At 35.4% G+C, this 21,315-nt stretch overlaps 2 protein-coding genes across 7 annotated transcripts in view; one reads left to right on the top strand and one right to left on the bottom strand.

Annotated features, from left to right (window-relative positions):
• Skic3 (SKI3 subunit of superkiller complex) overlaps nucleotides 1-21,315 on the bottom strand; it is a 154,434-nt gene that overhangs the window by 74,437 nt on the left and 58,682 nt on the right. For 4 of the 6 annotated variants that reach the window (XM_074077057.1, XM_074077060.1, XM_074077059.1 and 1 more), the window contains 9 exons: nucleotides 14,029-14,100; nucleotides 12,142-12,292; nucleotides 10,420-10,510; nucleotides 6,870-7,013; nucleotides 5,097-5,188; nucleotides 4,543-4,618; nucleotides 3,869-4,009; nucleotides 723-821; nucleotides 497-605 (listed from right to left, as the gene is read on the bottom strand). In XM_074077057.1, coding sequence (XP_073933158.1) covers nucleotides 497-605; nucleotides 723-821; nucleotides 3,869-4,009; nucleotides 4,543-4,618; nucleotides 5,097-5,188; nucleotides 6,870-7,013; nucleotides 10,420-10,509 — 751 coding nt within the window. In that variant the 5' untranslated portion in view covers nucleotide 10,510; nucleotides 12,142-12,292; nucleotides 14,029-14,100. Of the gene's footprint in view, nucleotides 1-496; nucleotides 606-722; nucleotides 822-3,868; nucleotides 4,010-4,542; nucleotides 4,619-5,096; nucleotides 5,189-6,869; nucleotides 7,014-10,419; nucleotides 10,511-12,141; nucleotides 12,293-14,028; nucleotides 14,101-17,377; nucleotides 17,826-17,851; nucleotides 17,999-21,315 lie in introns of those variants that run through there. The other 2 variants (XM_074077056.1, XM_074077061.1) reach the window with 2 other exon arrangements.
• Arsk (arylsulfatase family member K) overlaps nucleotides 18,026-21,315 on the top strand; it is a 32,161-nt gene continuing 28,871 nt past the window's right edge. Inside the window, exon 1 of the mRNA XM_074077062.1 lies at nucleotides 18,026-18,282. Within this exon, the coding sequence (XP_073933163.1) occupies nucleotides 18,160-18,282 (123 nt within the window). The 5' untranslated portion in view covers nucleotides 18,026-18,159. The remainder of the gene's footprint in view (nucleotides 18,283-21,315) is intronic.

Raw genomic sequence — 21,315 nt, 5'->3', positions numbered from 1 at the left:
ATCCTTTTCATGACATTCACATCCCTCAGTAGTACAGTCCAACCTATTCAGCCAAAGTACAGTTTAGTTATTCCTTCCACTATAGCAAACAAACCTATTTTATTAATCCTAAAAAAAATACACCTAGCTCCATAGCTCTGTTCATGCCATCTGGAGTAGTTTTCAACCCCGTCTACTTATCTAATATTTATGGAAATTTCAAGACACCCTTCAATTGTCACCATCAAAAAGACTTCACTGATGAACAAATATCTCTGTAACCCTAATTCTTCTATGTCATTGTACTTTCCTATCATTAGCCTCTTTGTATATATAAAGACATACATATTGTACTTATACAATATACAAATACATATTGTATTTTGTTTATGTCCAGAAACACTGAAACAGTATCATACACACGGCAAGCACTAAAACATTTGTTGACTGCTAACAACATCACTTCCACATAATTCTAACATCTCTGGGTCACATAATACAATAAGGAAGAAATTACCTGATTCAATTAAGTGCAAGCAAAGCACTTCTAATGGATATTGTATGGAGGGATAGATGTTTATCATTCCTTCACAGGCCTTCTTCAATCTAGCAGTCTCTTGAGGAAACTTGAAAATATAAAAGCAAAATAAACTAAATTCCAATAGTAGTAAAATATATTTGTAAACACTTTCCTATTGGAAATACATAAAAGTCCAAATTACAGATTTTAAAAACATACTTACTTTGGATAAACACTGAATGAAATGCCTATAGAGTACTTGGTGATCTTCACTAGGAATCGTATCTGATAAGGCCAGTGCATTCTCAAATGCAGTAAAAAGCTGAAACAAACAAACAAAAAACTATGTAGCACACTTAAATGGTAACAATTATGAACAGCTGAATGTATAAGATTCCTTTGTACAAAATACACCTTTAACTAGCTGAAAACATATTTTATTATGTGGCCTTAAGAGTATCAATGATGAAAGAATATATACAGTAGACCTTGGTATTTGCAGATACATGGTTCTAAGGAGACCTCTGTTGAGGAAAAGCCATGAATGCTCAGGATGGAGAGTTCAGTATGTACTGTACTGTGGATGCTTTATTCATTTTTCCCAACATACCATCCAACTTCCGCTAAAGTCATGCTATCATTCAACAAAAATAAAATTTTCACTTTACCACTTAAAAAATTAAGCATGTTATGTGCCTTTTTTGGGTTCCGAGGATTATCATAACTTTTACCTCACTTTTTGGAGACCATTTGTTTTTCCACAAAATTAAGGGCAAGAAAACACCCAGGAGATCATACAATTTAAACACACAACAATAACAGGGGAACATGAGAGCTTCTCCACATCAACTAAGCTGTGTAATGGGCACATGGGAATTTACATTTTTATTTTTGAAATTTCTTTTTAATTTTTATCATGCTTGATCAAAACTGCATGTAATAAATCTATGAGTAAGGTGGGCTTACTGTACATAATTTTTACAATGTAGTCTATCTCCAACTGGGCATAGACTTCACTGAGCTAACAAGTGATAACTATACATGAACAAAATTGGTTTGTTAAAACATTCTTCCACTTTCTATTCTTCACTGTTTGCTACAAAGTAATCAAGCAGAGCATAATCTTTTTTCCTTTTTTCTTTTTCTCTTTTTGCAATGCTGGGGACTGAACAAAGGCCTTGTGCGTACGAGACAAGCACTCTACCACCGAGCTATACCCCATCTACTGCTCAGAACATTTTAAATCATCTCCTTTGAAATCACTAGCACATTCTTTGGGACATATCCAATAGTAGTAAATCTTCTACCTTTAGAAAATTTTATGAAGCTGAGTTATATTTTTGGTTAAAATAAAAAAAAAGATGGCTGAACTCAAATGAAATCACTTCTCTTAAACAGTATTAACTGACTTTGAAGCAAATTTCAAAGAGACTATTTTCTTTCTTTCTTTCTTTATCTGGTGGTATTAAGGCTTGAACTCAGGGTCTCAGGTTTGCTAGTCATGTTTTTTAATTTAAAATAGTACTGACAATATTATTGGATTATTGGATATTTTAATTTTTAGTATTGTGAGTCTTTGGTTGTTTTGACTAAAAGAAAAAACTTTTTTTTTCCTGGCCCAGATGTTGACAAACAGAAGTGGTGTGATGTGTCTAGGAAACTTGTGTATCTATATTACCAAGAAAAGAAGCACCTAGAGGTTGGTTAATGACTTTTGAGGGACCTAAATGTCTTTTAATAAAACTATTATTAACAAAAAGCTATCTTTTAGCATAGATGAAAATTAAAAATTAGTATGTAGAGTGCTATCAAAAGAATTTAAGAGATAAATTACAATGCTTTGAAACTGGAAACTAAAACTCAAATTTAAAGTATGGCAACTGCTAACCCTTTTTAAAATTGGTCAAGGTATGAATTAAATAAGTGGAACTTCAGTGACCCATTTGTGGTGTCTCCACAGACATTCCGAATTATGGAGGAATATAATATAAACAAATTTTACTTGTTTAGATACGTGTTTGAAATTCTGGTATGCCATATTATTTTAATAATTAATAATATTATTATATTATAATAATGAAGCTAGATTACAAAGATATGATTTAAGAGAAGCTGATAAGCTACCTAGTTTTGTCACTACTCAGTTTCTTCTACAACTGTTTCCATGCACAGATAAGCCACAATTACTGCATCACGTTTTCAATCTTAAGTGTACCCCAAAAGCCATGTATTGAGGGTTTGGTCACCAGCCTGACACTATTGGGAGATAGTGAAACTTTAGGAGGTGAGGCCTAGTGGAAGTTAGGTCATGGGAGGCATGTCTTTGAGAGGGATACTGGGACCTGGCTCCTTCCTCTTGCTTTCTTTGCTTTTCAGATTCCATGAAGCGAGAAGCTTCGCTCTTCTACGCACTTCTCACTATGATGTCTGCCTTGCCACAGGGCCAAAGCAACAGAACCAGCTGATTATGGACTGAAATCTCTGAAACTATGAACCAAAATAAACCTTTCTTCCTTTAAAGTTGATTTACTCAGGTGTTTTGTGCCAGTGACAGAAATTTAACATGTTACACACAATGCAAAAAGATTTCATTCCTACATTTTTATCCTCAACTCTTAGGATACTGCCTGACATACAGTATATTCTCAATGATTTTCTGAATAAAAGAACAGCAAATGAGTAAATGAATAAACAAACGAACAAAAAATTAACAACCCATCCTATATAAAGCCAAGTATACATTGAGTAGCTACTTACAATAATAAGAAATTAAAGTGACTTTTAAACTTATAAATAAAAAAGTATGATAGAGATATTTTCCTATTAGGCTTCAAAGCCAATGTTTTTACAGTCTTTTAAAAGTTCTTTTCAATTACTTGAAAATCTGTACATTGAAAAGGAATATTACCTAGGTATAAATACTCAAAATATAAAATACTAAAAATTCTAAAAATACTTAATATTCTAGTTGAATTGTTAAGCCTCAAACTCAGTATTCTTAGTTCATAAGTATAAAGAAAAATACCTTTAATACAACTTGTTCGAAGTTACAGCAATTTTGTGAAAGCCAAATTTTACTAAAATAGTTTCTTTTTTAGGGTGATTAAGTTACCAAACTCATGCGGATTCTTATGAACATAAGGGAATAGAATTCTAATACCATGAGAAACAATTCTGCTCCCCTCAGACTTTGTATGAGACTACAGGCCAATTAATTCTAATTTCATCAAGAAGAATCTCTATAAGTATAAAATTGTACACTTAGAAAACTAACATACATATAGTATTTTCCTTCATTATTTTATCATATTTCCATTTTCTAAATTCCATCTTCATGATACAAACTATGAGGAATAAATGAGTCAATACCAATTGCTGGGTTTCATTATTTTGATCCTCCATACTCTCTGCCAGCAATTGAGTCAATTTTCTCCATAGCTGATGAAGCTCTTGGTTGTCTGCACCTTCTTCCTGCCGTATCTTTATCAATTTGTGCCATGTTCGAGCCACCTATGGAAAGGAGATTAAAAACGGTTACTTTTATCTTAAATATTTTTTTAAAATGCAAATGCCAACAAAAATGTGAAAATAAAAATATTTTTATCCACTAATACATAAAAATAGCATGAGTATAGAATCCCATCTATTATAAAGCCCATAAAAAATAAGTTGACTGGGCAAATTCACAGAGTTCTTCTATCAGAAATATGACTGAAATACCCGAGTAGACACCGTCATGATGGCTGCATTCTCCAATATCCATAATTTAGAATGTCTATAGAGAAACCACAAATGGGTTGCTAAGCTCACAGATGACACTTATTTAATTCATACCTTACCCAATTTCAAAAATGTTCCGAAGTTATGAAACCTTAAATCTGAGTTCTAATTTATGGTTTTTCAAAGCGCTGTAATTTATCTCTTAACTTCTTTTGAAAGTACTCTACATACTAACTTTTTATTTTAATTTAAGCTAAATGATAGCTTTCTTTTAATAACAGTTTTACTAAAAGACTATAAGACCTAGAAAATCATTTACCAACCTCTAGGTGTTTCTTTTCTTGATAATACAGATCCACAAGTTTTTTGCACACATCACACCACTTCTGTTTGTCAACACTTAGGTCAGAAAAAGAAAAGAAAGGATTTTTTTAGTTCAATAGTCAAAAGAACCAAAGACTTACAATTTTTAAAATTAAAATATCCAATAATATTATCAGTAGCATTTTTAATTAGGAAACATGCCTAGCAAACCTGAGACCCTGAGCTCAAGCCCCAGTACCGCCAACTAAATAAGAAAACATTCTCTTTCATACTGCGGTAAAATTTTATAAAATGAATCATTTGAAGAAAAAACTTAAGAAATATGATCTTTCATTATACTGACTAAAAGATAGTAACAAGATTACAAAATTAGTCAATCCTGCTAATAATGTTTCAATTCCATTTCAATCACAAGAGACTCTGTCACAAAGAAACAAAAATGTTTCCCAATTACCAGTACATGTTTGGAGTACTTCCACATCTTATAATTTTTAATCAGTCTATTTTAATTCAACCATGTAAAGAAACTAGGCTTTCCCCATATATTCATTACCTTTCATAAAGATCCAGGAGCTTTTGGTAAACACCAGGCAAGTCATCCTTAGCATTTATGTGATTGCACTTCTCATACAAACTTGCTAATCCCTAAAAGAGGAAGTAGTAATGATTATTCTTATCAAAACCTCTGATATCCCCACATTTAGTTATTTTGGTGAATAGTGTGATAATCTGTTAAGATGTAAAATAAAAGATTATCATAGTTTACAGGTGAAATAAATGGTATTTTCCTCCGAGGAAACTGGAGATAGGAGTATATAAAAGCACAAATGAAAAAATATGAGTGGCTTTTTGTGGAATCTGAATGATTGGAACAAAGGAGTTTATAATACTACTCTCATCACTTCCCAAACTGCATTTGAAATGTTTCACAATAGCCTGAACACTACTTTTAAATTTTTTTCATCACGGTTTTTTTTACTTTTAATACTTTTACTGTACAGGAGGGTTTTATTGTGACATTTCCATATATGCATACAATGTGCCCCAGTTTGGTTCATCCCCTCCATTTTCCTCTCTTCCCACTGTCCCTTCTTAAAATGACTTCAACAGGTTCCAATGCTCAATATTTTTTACACATATTCATGCAGGTGTAAAAAAGGCAACAGTACTGAGATATCACTGATATACAAAAATTAAATATACAACTTGATATTTGATATATGTATACATTGTGAAAGAAGCACTCCACTCAAGCTAATTAATGTATCCATTACCTCTACATAGTTGCCATTTTGTGGGCGTTTATGTATGTATGGTGAGAAGATTTATTTTGTATGATACTACTTTTATGATACGGTCAAAAAACCTCCCCAGTGCTGGAGGCTCACACCAGTAATCCTAGCTATTCAGGAGGCAGAGATCAGGAGGATCTCAGTTTGAAGCCAGCCTGGGCAAATAGTTCACAAGACCCTATCTCAAAAATACCCATCACAAAAAAGGACTGGTGGAGTGACTCAAGGTGTAGGCCGAGTTCAAACCCCAGTACTGCAAAAAAAAATCAAAACCAAAACCAAAAAACTCCAAGTAGTCTGTGGAAATTATTGTTGCTTCAAAGAGAAATCAGATATCCTCAAGCAATCAGCACATTATAAAAGCAGCATTTCGGAGTGTGCACCAGATCATTCATTCAAGTTTTTATTCATGTGAACCTGAAACAAACAGGTTCATACTCACAGGAGGCTACTATTCTTATTAATTTCTGTTTTAAAGATGTGACTGATATATGGAACAAATTAGTTAAATATGAAAAAGTAAGAGAATTCATCTAAAAAACATTAAGACGAATAAACAAGAAAAAAACTTAACTTGTGGGCTGGAAACATGGCTCAAGTAGTAGTATTCTGACCTAGCAAGCATAAAGCCCTGAATTCAAACCTCAGCATCATGTGAAAAAAAAAAAAAATTAACTTGTGCTCAGACAGAACTGAAAATTTTACATTATTTTATTTTTTTAGAAAACACACATTTCTTTTTCACCAGATAAGCATAAAGAATATCTGGATAAATCTTTGTATGCACATGCAATTAAGATTTATATACTTATGTTTTGATTTAAGTCTCACATTTAGAAATAATCTACTGGGTGGGATGTTAGAAAGTAATAATAGCTCTCTTTTAAAACTAAGTTAGCTTTAGAAGACCAATAAATTTAATATTTTATCCTATAGGGGCAAATGAAGACTTGAACACTTATTTTAATACTGTACTGTTTACTTATATTTAAAAAAATTTTCAGTCCCATATTATGGGGAAAATGTCCACATACCTGCCACGCTAGTAACTGGTCGGGCTCTAGTTCAACGGCTTTCTTATATGCCCCCTGGGCCTGGTCAGGTTGTTCTAGCTCAGCTGCAGCAACACCAATAAAAACCCAGGCATTATAGTTATTTTTCTCTTGTTTTAGCACTGTCTGATTAAAAAAATTAAAAGCAAGTCATTAAATTTTGGAAACTACCAAACAAACAACAAAACACAACAGTATGTTATGAGTCAGGAAACTGATCTCCCACTAACAGGGTGATCTCGGCAATGCTACTTAACCTCTCTGGTTTCAGTTTTCTCAGGGAGACAGAAATGGACTGCCAGTGATTAGAAAGGGTTTGGAATATGAGGTGTATTTTTGTGAAGCTGTCCATGTGATTCTAATGCCTCCAACAAATGACCCTCCTGCTCCCTACTAGTCAACTCACAAAACCGTTCCCCATCTCACTTTATGTGACTCAATTCTAATATTTTTTCCTTTACCATGATAGTGTTTTCCCTTATCAAACAGATGGGATCTTTTATTGAAACTACAGTCTAGAGGAAAGTAAATTCACTCTAATATAACTATACCAAATATGTTCCAAATAAATAGCAGTGGTGAATAACACCTGCCATCTGGGATTTAAAAAAATACATCTATGTGTAGGACTTTCAGAAATAACAGCTACTTGCTAAGGTAAAATAAAATAGCTTGAAGAGGAGAGTGTTTATGTTCTAGGGAAAAAAAAACAAACTACCTAAACTGAAGTTACTTTCAAGGTTTTACATATTCTGGAGAAAATAAGACCATTTCCATGAATTGAGCCAGTTGAATTATTTGGCTTATGTGCATCCATATAACACTTCTAGCAATCTGTCACCAATGTACTGCACAAACTCCATTCTCTCCAAAAGTGCTGCATCCTAAAAAACCACATCAATGAGGTAACTACTAAAATTAAGCTCTAAAAACTGAGGCCTTGTTAATGCTATGTTCTGAACACTAAGAACGACTGGCACGTAATTGCTGAATGAATGAAAATGCCACAGTTAACCACCCATCAGTAATTACTACCTGATGATCAGGTTTTCCAAATCTGAAATAACTGCAAGGTAGTGAAAACATGTATGAGATTCTGAGAAAACATAGGAAAAAAAGTATTCTACTCTACCTGTACAAACTGGAGAAGGTTTATACCATGTTATAAAACCTCACAGGCAGACAAGGAAATGATCAGACAAAACCACAGCAAATACACTGAGACAACATTTTTTACTAAAAAATTCATGGTGTTGAAGTGCCACCCAGCATGGTGGTGTATGCCTATAATCCCAGCAATGTAGAGGTTGAGGAAGAGCATTATGAGTTTGGGGCCAGCTGGGACTACATAGTGGGTTCCCGGATAGCCACATAGCAATACTCTGTCTCAAAAAAACAACACAGAATCATTTTTTCTCAATCAACATTCTGAGATACTACAGATAGGTAAGCAGATGTCTGACAATTATTTGTTCTCTGTTTGTGTTTTACAGTTGGGTCTCCCAAGTATAAATTATGAACTACTTGAATCTTGCAGAAAACCTACAGAAAACAGTTTCTGCCTGGTAGCGAGGGGGGAGAGGGGGAGAGGGGGAGAGGGAGAGGGTGGGGTAGGTAAGAGAGGGGGTGGGGGAAGGGGGGAGAAATGACCCAAACATTGTATGCACATATGAATAAAAGAAAAAAAAAAGGAGACTGCTTCAGTACTGCTATATAATACAACAGATTTGCATGTGCAATATTAGTTAGATAAACCGAATGCTGAAGGAAATAGTCTTCTCTCCTTCTTTTACTCCACCTGCACCCTGCCCCCAGCTTGAACGGACTGCTCACCTTCTATACCACAATTACTACTATCATGGCATCTTATCCCTGCTGGCCTCAGTCACCACCAGAAACCTAAACCTCACAAGGGTTAGGCTTCTTTACCCTTTAGATTTTCATCCTCATATTATTGTGTATTTCTCCTGATCTTGCCAAATTCTCTCTTAAACGACTCTCCTAAATTCTTCCCTGTGCCCTTTGGTACTTCCAACCTGAATCAGCCACACTCCCTCATTATTTCATACCTTTGGCTTTTATCCTAAAGATCTGACATGCTACAGCCATCTTCTTTCTCTTATATCCCACATGCCACAGAGCCAGAAGGTGAGGAAGGGCTTCTCCTTGCTCACATTATAATCAACATTGCTCTCCTTGCTCACATTATAATCAACATTGCTCTTCTATACCTCCTTCCTTCAAAAACGCCACTACTTTTGAAGCTGAGGCAATCAGACTACACTACTAAAAATATCCTTATTGATACAATCTACCAATCTGCTAGGAACTCTTCTTCAGTGAAAATTTTGTATTGTTCTTCTCCACCTCAATTCCTGTGTTCATTCCTGTAACATTCATGGTGATGTCCCATTGAACACTGTAGCCTCTCAGTTACTTAAACCTCCACACTACTCAGCCACCCAAAACTGGACTTCCAGCATGTCACTATTGTGCTCTTCTCCTATTCTCCCAGTTCAACTACTAGAATGGTCTCATGGCAACAATCTTAATTAAGCTTCTGCTACCTACAATTTTGACCTCAGTGCCCTTTTCCACTACTTATCATTCTACTTCTTATTTCTCATTCCTTCATCCAGCTTAAGATCATGACCCTTGCCATCACATCCTTAACTCTTTTCTCTCTCTCTCTCTCTCTTTCATCAGCTTTATAATCCAGACTTGAACTCCATCACTCCCATATCAAAACTTGAGAAGCTGAATATGAAGGGAGAAAACTACAGTTGAGTTCACTAAGTTCACTTTAATAACATAAAACTTCAAATGGGCCCTAATTAGAGCCTAGTAATCCTCCCAACTCTTCCTAGTATGTTTGTTTTCTCACTATGAATAACAAGTACTTCAAATCTTCTTTTGTCTCAAACCTCCTATATAATTTATCTCCCACTATCAGTTTATACTTCACCAAAAAGACAGAAGCTATCAAAAAAGAATGTGCTATCTTCTCACCACCAAGTCTATAAACCAAACACTATGAATCTGCACTTATTTTTTTCTACTGTTAAGATGGAAAAAGGGTTAAGGCCCTCCTCTCCAGCTCTGGATGCCATCCTCTTTCACTTTTCCAAAGCCTTCACTTCTACCACTACCCTATCTCTCACCTGCATTCAATTTTTCCCTCTGTTAGGAACATTCCCCTCAGCTTTAGAATCCTGATTCTCTCCTATCTATAAAGCAAATAGAAGTAGAACGTCAACATACCATTAAAGAATAAAACCTTCAAGATAAAGTAGCGTTCCATTATACAACCCATCAAAAGATACTTGATACACTCAGGTATTCAGAATTTGACCTTGATAATTTACCAATAAAGAAAAACACAGAACTAACTGTGGCAAACATAACTTATCCTACTAATAAGGACCTAAATGGTCTTACCACTTTTGTTGTATTTGGAGAATGATTCACATTTTACAATAATACTAATAAATGAGTAACACACTTTATTATAGAAGAAACAGATATTGGTTACCTTACAATGTTTCAAAGCTTCTTTGTATTCTTTGTTTCTGATTGCATCTCTTGCACTTTTTAAAGCAGTCTTCACTTCTTTGTTAGACATTCTGTCAAGGCAAAAGCTCAAGTGAATCTGCAATAATATTTACCTAACTGTAAGAGTTCCAACAAACTTAACCATCTGAAAAGACACCTGTGATTCCTTTTATCTGGAATGTCCTTTCCCCCTACTCTATACACACTTCATTCCCTCATCTCTTCATATTTTCAGTCAAATGTCACATCCTCAAGTGAACCCTTCCCAGGACCCACTATTTTGAGATTTTAATCCTTTCATCTCAACCACACCATATTCCCTTACACCCTTCCCTAGTTTTATTTTACTTCAAAGCACTTACCACACCCCATAAATTATATATTCTACTTATTTATCTTATTTTTTATTTGTACCACAACACCACCAGAATGTAAGTTCCATGCAGGCAGGATTTTTGATTTTTGTTTTGTTTTCTGCCTTATACTCAAAACCTAGTGTCTGACAAATTGTAGATTATCAACAAATGTGTGTTAAAATTGAATTATACTCTCTCTACACATATTTAGCTAAAACACAGATGATCTTATGGGTCAGGACACAAACTATCAATCCAGTTTATAAGCAAGATGCAACAGAATAATCCCAAGACACAGAGAAAAACAATATAAAAATAATTTCAGTAACTATGATGGGGACTTTAAAGCTTAGGAAAGCATTGCTTAATGCTAATTTCTGTAAAATATAAATCAGAATATTAACTGTCTTCACAGTGAAGATTACTATAAGATTATTACTTCCTATACAGAGAAATAAACACAGCGTTTACACTTGAATGGAATCCTGATGAATATCCACTAATTTCAACCACAAAAAGTTACTTCACATTGTAGACAAAGTACTTATTCATTTAATTCTTACATATGTTAATTTAATTTTAAATATATTAGCCTATCTTAAGACTTCACAACGTACATTGGAGTCATGGCTCAAGTGTTAGAGCATTTACCTAATAAGTTTAAGACTCTGGGTTCAATCCCCAATATCTCAAAAAAAAGGAATCATGTGACCTGGGACATCTACTCTCAACAAATCATGATCCCCTAAATATTTGGGCTGGGGGTGGGTGCACGGCTCAAGTGGTAGAGCACACATTGTGAAGCCCTGGGTTCAATCCTTAGTATGAGGGAGGGAGGGGTTGTTGGATTTCAAAACTTACTCTGGTTTACCAGTAAATGACTCAAAGTCAGTCACAATTCAATATCAGAAAAAGAGAATCCTTTGTGTTTTCTTTGTATTCTTGCCAACTCCATTTATCTCTAATCTCATCAGGAAGATAAAAAGTCAAATAAATATTAAGTAGTTTTATAGACTGCAGATGCTCAAGCCTGCAAAATGATGGGTCACTAACATGGTACACTGACAGTAATTAATATCCAAAGAATAGGATGATTCATGAGTATAAAATCAAAGAAAATTGTGAAGTCAGAGATTTTTAAAAAACCCAAAACAAAAAACAGTATTTTTGACTTAAAGAATGTCAGCATTCAAAATAATATGAAAATTATATTATAAAATCAATGTATCTATAGACAGGTCAGATTCCCCCAAAAGGCGGAAAAGTAATTTTATACCTACTTACAATAATTATATAACTTAAAGCAACATATTTCATAGGCTCTTATCTTACAAATACTGTCTTACTTGAAATTATCTTGGTATTAATTTATAAGTGAAAACATGAGAAGAATCTTCTGTAGTCTATAAATCTTGACAGCAGCAGATAACAAATTTCAATGCTGATTTCACATTAAATTTTCTGAAACCAAATTCCTTTGGCAAACTAACCTGTAGACTAAAAAGAAAACATCAATGATAATGACAACTAATACAAACAAAAGAGACATTCAAGTAAAAAAATCAAGAGATACCCAAGTTCAAAAAGAATAAAAAGTTTCAAAATAAGACAAAACAAATGAAGATAACAGATCTTTTCAGAACAAAAATCACCATCTCTTTTACCACCCAGTACTTAAGTGGAAGCATTTATGTACAAGGTAGAACCCATCAGCATTAAAACTACATATAATCCCCAAGCTTTTAACTGTACATGACATAAAAGAAATAGAAAAGAAGGTCCCTGCCCTAAAGAATAAAATATAAATCAAGAAAAAGACCAAAGACATATAAGTCATTACAGAACCAAATGCCAAAAAGGATAATAAATAGAGGTGCAGTAGGATTTCAGAAAATAAGAGATGTACTATGTAAAATAATTAGTAGTTATTAGAAGGAGAAAAAGAACTTGAGAATGGAAGGAAGAAAATTATTCCAGTCAGAGACAATTGTATTCACAAAGAGAGAGAGACAGAAATGAGTATTCCAAGTATAAGAAACAATGAGAAAACTGGGATCAATGAATCAAAAGACACTTACCAAAGAACAGAAGAAAATTAGGTTGAATATAAATATCAGAACCTAAACAAGTTTGGACTTCAATATACAAACAAACAAGAAACTGTTAAAAACTTTAAAAGTAAGTAATTTTTTTAAAGACCACTAGAAACAAACTGCATTTTCTCTTGACAATCAATTCTAGCATCCAATATCCTTCCACATCTACATGTCTTCACATGTAATTATGAGTCCTTACACTGCAGTGTAATACTCTATTCTCTTCCTATTCCTTCTTCAATTAGCTTAGTATATTAGCACTGAGGCTTTCTCTCCTCTTCTAACATGTAATATATATACGTATGTATATAAATTTCAAAGCACAAAATAATCTGCTCATTTCTACTCCTAAAAACTACTCCACATTTTTTTTTTGGAGGGAGTTTCCCAATAACTAATTTTTAATCAAACCTTTACTGAGAACTAACCATCTACTAGGTAACATGCAGATCCATTTCCTTTTACAAAGTAAAAAAAAAAAAACCTACTACCAAAAATAATTCCATGTAACATTTTATTTCTCCATTTGGGATATTTCCCTCTAAGTATTTCCAACACTTCAAAAGAAGATCTAGATCTCTTGCAAGTGTCTTCAACAACTCTATAAACACTTTTTCATATTATCTCTCTTCTCATCATTTCTCCTTACTCTACACTAAGTTTTCAAATAAGGGCATCTATTTTTGCATATTTTCATGCAATAAAAATTTTCTTACTTCCAACTTACAAAGTTTCTACTCAACGTAAATAAGTTTTAAAGTATAGCAACAGCTATATCTTAAAAGAGCTAGAATATGACAATCACATAAAAAGGCAATGTTCTCCCTCAAAGCTACCAACTATAGGTAAATGAATTGTCCTCAAATTCCCAGCTGACACTATAAGCTGTGACCTTCAGCTATTTTTGGTTATGCTCATACCAGATTCCACAAGATAAATAATAATAGTAATAATAACAATAAATAGAAGTGATAATGACAATGCAAGTTAATTATAGAAAGAAAAATAGTATCTTTAAATCTAAAAACAAAAGTCTAAAGGTACTTTATGGTGGCCATTCTTCTAAAAGGAACTGGTAACAATCGTTAAGTAAGAATAGATTCCAATTGCTTATTATTTAACATTCTAGATACTTACCTTTTACCTATTACCACTACTTCTGTCTTCTTCCTGAACTGAATTTCAGATTGTTCCCTACTCGTTTTCCATCTAAGTTTAAAAAAAAAAATGAGATAGTCACATAAAAAGGGATTATATTGAAGAGTGGGAAAAAAATTTTTCTAGCTATATATCTGACAAGGGACTGATAATCAGAATATACAGGGAGCTTACTGGTTCCTTTAACCCCTATTCAACATCACTTGATTGCCCTTCACACTCAACGTGATTTTACTCTATCATCACTTCAACTTTGTTCTTATAAAGTACTCCAGATTCTGTCAACCCTTTCAGTCTACCATATTTCACCACCAAGACTGGTTGAGAATGACTAGGAGACAAAAATGGATCCAAGTTTTAGCCCTATTCAACCTTAAACAATCTTCCTTCACCATTCCAAGCTCTACTCTCATGAGTAAGATGAGGATTATTACCTGATATGTATGTAGATCTAATGCCCTAAACACAATGTATATTAATTCTTATTCTCTTTATCTACTGCTACCCTCTTAATTAACTTCATTTACTACTTTCCTGATATTCCCAAAACCATTATTGTGATAACAACTCAGGGGTCATTGCAAATTTCTATACACATTTGAAACCTAACCCCTCTACAATCTTCTTCCTTGCTCTCTCAAGAAGTAAGTTACTGGGAGAGGGGAGGTGACGGGGAAAGAGGATGAATACAGTGGAAAAAAATGTGTACTCATGTATGCAAATGCAAAGTAACTTAGTAACTAAGCTACTGGACTGAAGCTTAACAGGTTTTTAAATTACTATTCTATAGAGATATATCCAATTAATCCCTAATATAAGTCCTACATCTTCAGAGTTCCTTATATATTCAATACCTATCAAGTGATACATGCACAATAAATGGCTGATGATCTTTTAGCTTCTAAAGCCTACTACCAAAAGGCATGTTAATATTTCAATATTAGCTCACATTACTTTTTTGATAATCCTCCAGAATTTCCTACCTGTATATCTTTGCTTCTCCCATTCAGCCTGTTCACTATCACTTCTGCTTATTCTCACACTACACAGAACTCAACACCAAGCTCAAGTGTCAAGCATTTAGCCATCCCACACCAATTTCACACTAGTTTGAGCGTGGAACATTTATTACCTACCTAGCATTTCCAAGAATGCATTCTAAGGAACAGTGGTAGCATGTTAATAGATGCTAATAAATGGTCTAAGTGTGTGACCACCATTCACAATGCATCTCACTTTCAAAGTCACACTGTATATTAGCATTTTAAAGCTTCTGAGAAGTCATAAATACTCAAAGAGAGTTTAACCCAGCAATTCTGAAACTTCTGCAATAACTGAACGTTTCTTTCAGTAAAAAACAATGTTTTGAAAACACTAACATTCTCCAAAATACAATTTGGTATATTAGGGTTTTTATTTGTTTACTCAATAATTACCTATACGTTTGATACCTTTTGTATTGTTATTAGACCTACAAATGTGTGTACTTACGTGCCTCCCTAAATTTAACTAGAAGTCCGTTGGGAACTACTAGCAAATGGTACTATTGATACTTGATACTAAGACATTAAAAAAAAAACTCAGAGAATCAAAAGCTAGACCAAGACTCTCCAATTGAAAACACTTCTAAACAGTGGAGTATTTTACTAAAGTAAGCAATACCTAACCTAAAAATCTTTAAGTGACGACTTAAACATGCATGTACATAATGGAGTCCGTTATGGACTGTATTGCCACAGTATTCACATATTGACGCTCTAACCCCTGTACTTCAGAGACCAAGTGAACAGACACTGAGAAGGTGGCCATCTTCAAGTCAAGGAAGGTCTCAGAAAACACCAAACCTGCAAACACCTTGATCTTGGACTTTTAAACTCCAGAATTATGAGAAAATACATTTTTGTTGTTTAAGCCACCTAGTCTGTGGTATTTTGTATGGCAGACTAACACAGAGTTCCTACCCTCACTGTGACATAAATACATATACATGTGCACACACAAAAGTACCTTTTCTGACAAGATAGTGATTAGCAAAAATACTGTATGATCAGAAGACAGTGATCAAAACAATGAAGAAAACTTTAAATTATGTAATAACTAGCTGAAGAAATTAGGGAACGGCTGTGAAAAAAGATAATGGGGGGTAAGAATTGTTCAAAGGGAGAGATTACCCATGAAAAAGTGAGGAATAATTAATGAATGGTTAAGACTAGAGGAAGACTGAATTCAGCTCAAAGGAAGTGTGCTTCCCATCAGTGGAGATGAAAAGGCACAGGCTGGACAATCCACTTGGCAGGAATGTGAAAGGACAAATTGAATGTCAGATGGAAAACAAGACTAGAAGCCTCTTCCAGCCCTTTGTCTCTGGGGTCTTAAAAATCTATCTTGCAGCACCTCGTGTCACCACCACTGCTGAAGGAGAGAGAGGAAGAAAAAGGTGTGTGGTTGTCATCCTGTCATTAGAATAAGGGCCTGGAGAAAAAAAAGCCATAGAGAGTAAACACAGCTCACAGAACCAGTACCATGCCATGGGGGAAAAAATTATGAATCCAAACGCCACTTGATACTGCTTTTATGGTGCAGTATGTCCTACATTCCAGACGAACTCAAGACAATTTTTGGAACTATATCTTGCTCATAAGAAAGTCTACTTGTATTATCTTTCCTACTGCAGTATTATTTTATGTATGTTAGGTTTTGTTTCCCTGGAGTGTAAGCTCCTTGGGGACAAAGACTACTGTTTATATTTTTTCATGCTCCGACAGATTCTTAGCATGATGCTTGATTAGCAATTCTGCCTCACTAATAGAGGTTAAGCTGAGTAGATTGTCATAAAATTGTGGAATTACCTGGAGACAAAGTAGTGAGTTCGGACACAGACTGCTTAATGTCTAGGCCTGTTAAGACAGACACCTTGTAACCTTGGGCAAGTCACTCGACCTCTCCAAGCCCACTTTCCTATCTACTTAGTGAAATTTACTCTGTAAAATGGTCAAAGTAATGATTACAGAAAGTATTCCATGTCCAAATACCTGTCACACAATAAATGTTCAGTAAGTGCTTAATATAATGCTCAGCACACAGCACTATGTATTACTTAAGGTCTTTCATAATTATTCTACTGAAAAACTGACGTTAAAAGTTGATTATTCAAATAAGTGGTACAATTCCTCCTTTTCCTGTCAAAATATTAAAATGACTAGTGTGGCGTGTGATTATATACCTGAAATTATAAAGAAATGAATTTGGGTTTGAGACAGGAATCTGCTTCTAGAATTCTTCAAAGAAGTTCAACAATCAAAAGTTCAGAATGGTATTCTGAACCTACGTCAATTACTGCAGACGTCACGCAGGCCAACATTTCTTCCTTTTGGATCCTGTTGGGTTTTTCTCCTTTGCATGCTGAAAGCCAGAGCCAGCTAGGCTCTTCCCCGACCAGAACCCGAAACTTCCTACTAGGCCAGGCTCCACATCGCACCGGAGCGCGATCAATGCACACTGCGCGAGCAAAAAGAAGCAGAAGACGGGGCAGGCTGGAAACTGCCTTCAGGAGAGTCAGCGACGCGCCCCGAGGAATCCGCGCCGCACCTGAGGTTGCAGCCAAAGACCCCAGAGGAACCGCCCCATCCAATTTAAGTGACAGATTCGCCGCCACCTCATCATCGCCCACTTCGACATGAAGCCACGCTTATTCCGCGCAAAACGAAAATTCTAGGGGCCCCGTTCTTTCTCTCGAAATATCATTTCTTTAACCTGCCCTTAGCCTCTCACTTCTGCAAAAGAGACAGCAATCGGAACCCACCTGGGACAGACGAAACTTCCCCACAGACACCAAATCTGGGGAGCGCAAGCTCACTTCCCGGGCGTCGCTCACGTGACTGGAAGTGGCTGGGATTTGCTTCGGTCGGTGTTTGAAAGGTCTTACGCGTTGAAGTCCTTTGCGCATGCGCCGCCCCTGGGCTTGATGGGAGTTGTAGTTCCGTGGATGAAGCGCTGAATTGCAGTATATGGAAACCCAACTGGAAGTTCGCTGTCCCAGCCCCAGCCCCCGCTGGAAAGAGTTCCCCAGAAGGCGGGCCCAGCGGCCGGCTATTGGAACCGCTACGTGCGATGCTGTTGCTGTGGATGACAGTGGTCTCAGCCTCCGCGTTGGCGGCGCCGGCCCCCCCGGCGGATCACAGGAGGGGAGTAGCCGGGACGCCTAACGTGGTGTTGGTAGTGAGCGACTCCTTCGTAAGTACCGAGGCGGGGTTGGGGGGGACGCCGCCGGGGCCCGCCACCGCCCACCGCTCACCTCCTGGGCTGCAGGTTGCAGGCTGTGGGGAGCGGGGTCTGAGATGCTTGCAGGCACGTTTGACACAGATGTAAAGTAAGAAATAACGTTTTACTGTAAGGTCTCTATGCACACGCCTACACCGCATACATAATGCGTATAACAGCAAATGAAACGCACTCTGATAGCATCTTTACACATCTTTTTAAAATAAGATCGGAGGGCTCGCTTTGTTACCCAGGCTGGCCTCGAACTTGGGCTCAAGGGATCCTGTGGTCTCAGCCTTGCTAGTAGTAGAGACTACAGACGTGTGCCATCGCACAGAGCAGAAATCTTTTATTTTTAATGCTGACCTCCATCCACTAAATTATTTTACCATTACTAATAAGCATATAGACCATATACCGGCTTCAGTCAGTTGTGGGAGAAATAGTATTCTTCATCTTCATAAAAGCGAAATAACTTTACAAAAGTCATTTGCCAGTTCATCTGGATTTGCAGAAATTAATGTTTAGGTGAGAAGTAAGGAAAGTTTATTTTTATTATCTAGGCACATGATAAGCCTGTTGGTGCTGCTTTAAATGTGCTAGTTTATATAATTTGACCCACTTCCTAATACTCTCCAGAAATTGTTGTGTGTGTGTATATATATATAAAATCTAAAATTTGAGTAGAAACTAACAATATGCTCACAATTTATTCCCCTCTTTCTGAAATATATATATTTCTAGATCTGTCCACTGCAAAGTTTTAGAAGCATAAAACCTCTAACTGATAAGTTTCAATTCAAATTTAAGATTACCAGAAAATATATACATACATATGAAAAATAACATGGTCATATTATTTCAGATAACCATAGTTCTGAATGCAGCTTACAATTTCTTTACAGTTTTTGTTTCAGGTGTACTTTTAACTGTACAGTCCAACCACTATGTCTTAAACTAATTTGAAATAATTACTCTATGGCCATACTGTACCAGTTTGGTATACAGTTGGAATCTTGACAGTATGAATTGTCATTTTTTAAACTCTACAAGATAAGATAGGGCAGTTGAGCCAATAACTGTAGGAAGAAAATAGCACATTAGTTTTTTTACTTTCAGAATGTGAACAGCCTACAGACCCCACCCTCCTACAGAATAAGCAAAACTAGTAAAAACTTGTTTTATAAAACTATAAGTAAAAACTATTTTTAACTCTTAAATAATACCTAAAACCTTAAAGTACCTGGAAATTATATACTAAATAAAGAAACATGTATTCAAGAAGATCTACTAAAACTCAGAAATCTAAAATTCAGTTCATGGCACTGAACCATGGCATTGCTTGACAGAGGCTTTGCACCAGACAGATGTGGCCAAAATACAGGGCTCCCCTTCTCTTAGCTCTAAATCACAAGTTATTGTATCTTATCAGAAGAGACAGTTGCTAGCATTTCTCACCTCCTCCAAATCCAAGGTGAAGAGATTAAATACGAGTTCAATGCAGCTGAGATGTCTGGGCTACCTCCACTAACTTCACATGATAGGACAGAGGCTCTATACCAGGTGCAGGAAGCTAAGCATACCAAGACCCCAATTGCCCTTGTGCCAGCTTACTATTAGGGCAAAGGCTCTATAACAGGAGAGACAAGCTAAGACAACCAGAGAAGCTTCTGCAAAGCAAGCACAAGGAGGAAATAAGGATTACAGCAGAAACTAACAAATAGAGAATGGAAAAATAGAGAAAACCGTGAAACCAAAAGATGGTTCTTTGAAAAGATCAAGAAATTTGACAAATCTTTAGCTACATTGCCAAGAAACAAAGACAAAAGCCCTGAATTGCCAAAATCAGGAAAGAAAAAGGGACATTCCCTTACAGAAATAAATGAATTATAAGTGAGTATTTATATTCCCTTATATGACAACTGTCATCAAAATTTATGACGAAGCTACAATAATCAAGATAGTGTGTTACTGACATAACAATAGGTAGATATGCAGATCAACAGAATAGATTTGACAGTCCAAAAATAAACTAGGCAGCTTAAATGAAATAAATTGCTAGAATGACACAAACTACTGAAACTGACTCAAGAAGAAATAGATAATCTGACTAGACCTATGACAGAGATTGAGTTGGTAATTTAAAATCTACTCCTCACTCCCCAAAAGCCCGGGCCCAGGTGACTTCACTAGTAAATTCCACCAAACATTTAAAAAGTTAATACTAATTCTTCATAAACCCTTCCAAAAATACAATAGGATGGAATGAAACTTATTCTATAAGATCAGTATGTGCCTGATTCCAAAGCCAAACAAATAAATAGTAAGAAAACTAGAGGCAATGGGCTGGGGGTGTAGCTCAGTACAAGAGCCTGGGATGGATCTCCAGCACTGCCAAAAGAAAAAAGAAAAATAAATAGAAAACTAAAGACCAGTTTCATTTAGTAATATAGAAGTAAAGATCCTCACAAAATACTAGTAAATCAAGTTCAAAGAACAAATCATACTAGTAAATCAAGAAATCAAAGAACAAATCAATAAAGGATAAGACATCCTGAATCAGAAAATTTGATTTTGTTAATATAGCAATATTCATCAAATTGATCTACAGATTCAGTGTAATCCCTGTCAACTCCCTGTGGCTTTATTTTTGCAAAAATAGAAAAACTCATTCTGAAATTCATGTAGAAATTGAAAGTACCCAGAATAAAACAACAAAAAATATCTTGAAAAAGAAGAAGAAAGTTGGAAGACTTATACTTTCCAATTTGAAAATTTATGACAAAGCTACAATAATCAAGATAGTGTGTTGCTGACATAACAATAGGTATATGCAGATCAACAGAATAGATTTGAGAGTCCAAAAATAAACTCATATTTATGGTAAATATGAATATTTATCATAATATATATGTTTTTAACAAGGGTGTTAAGGCCTTTTAAATAAATGGTGCTGGGAAAACTGAATATCCGCATGCAAAAAAAATAAAGTTGAACTCACCATAT

Source organism: Castor canadensis, chromosome 6, assembly GCF_047511655.1.
Source record: "Castor canadensis chromosome 6, mCasCan1.hap1v2, whole genome shotgun sequence".
Classification (NCBI taxonomy): domain Eukaryota; kingdom Metazoa; phylum Chordata; class Mammalia; order Rodentia; family Castoridae; genus Castor; species Castor canadensis.
The sequence above is the reverse complement of the archived record's forward strand: the minus strand, read 5'-3'. Positions and strand labels throughout refer to the sequence as shown.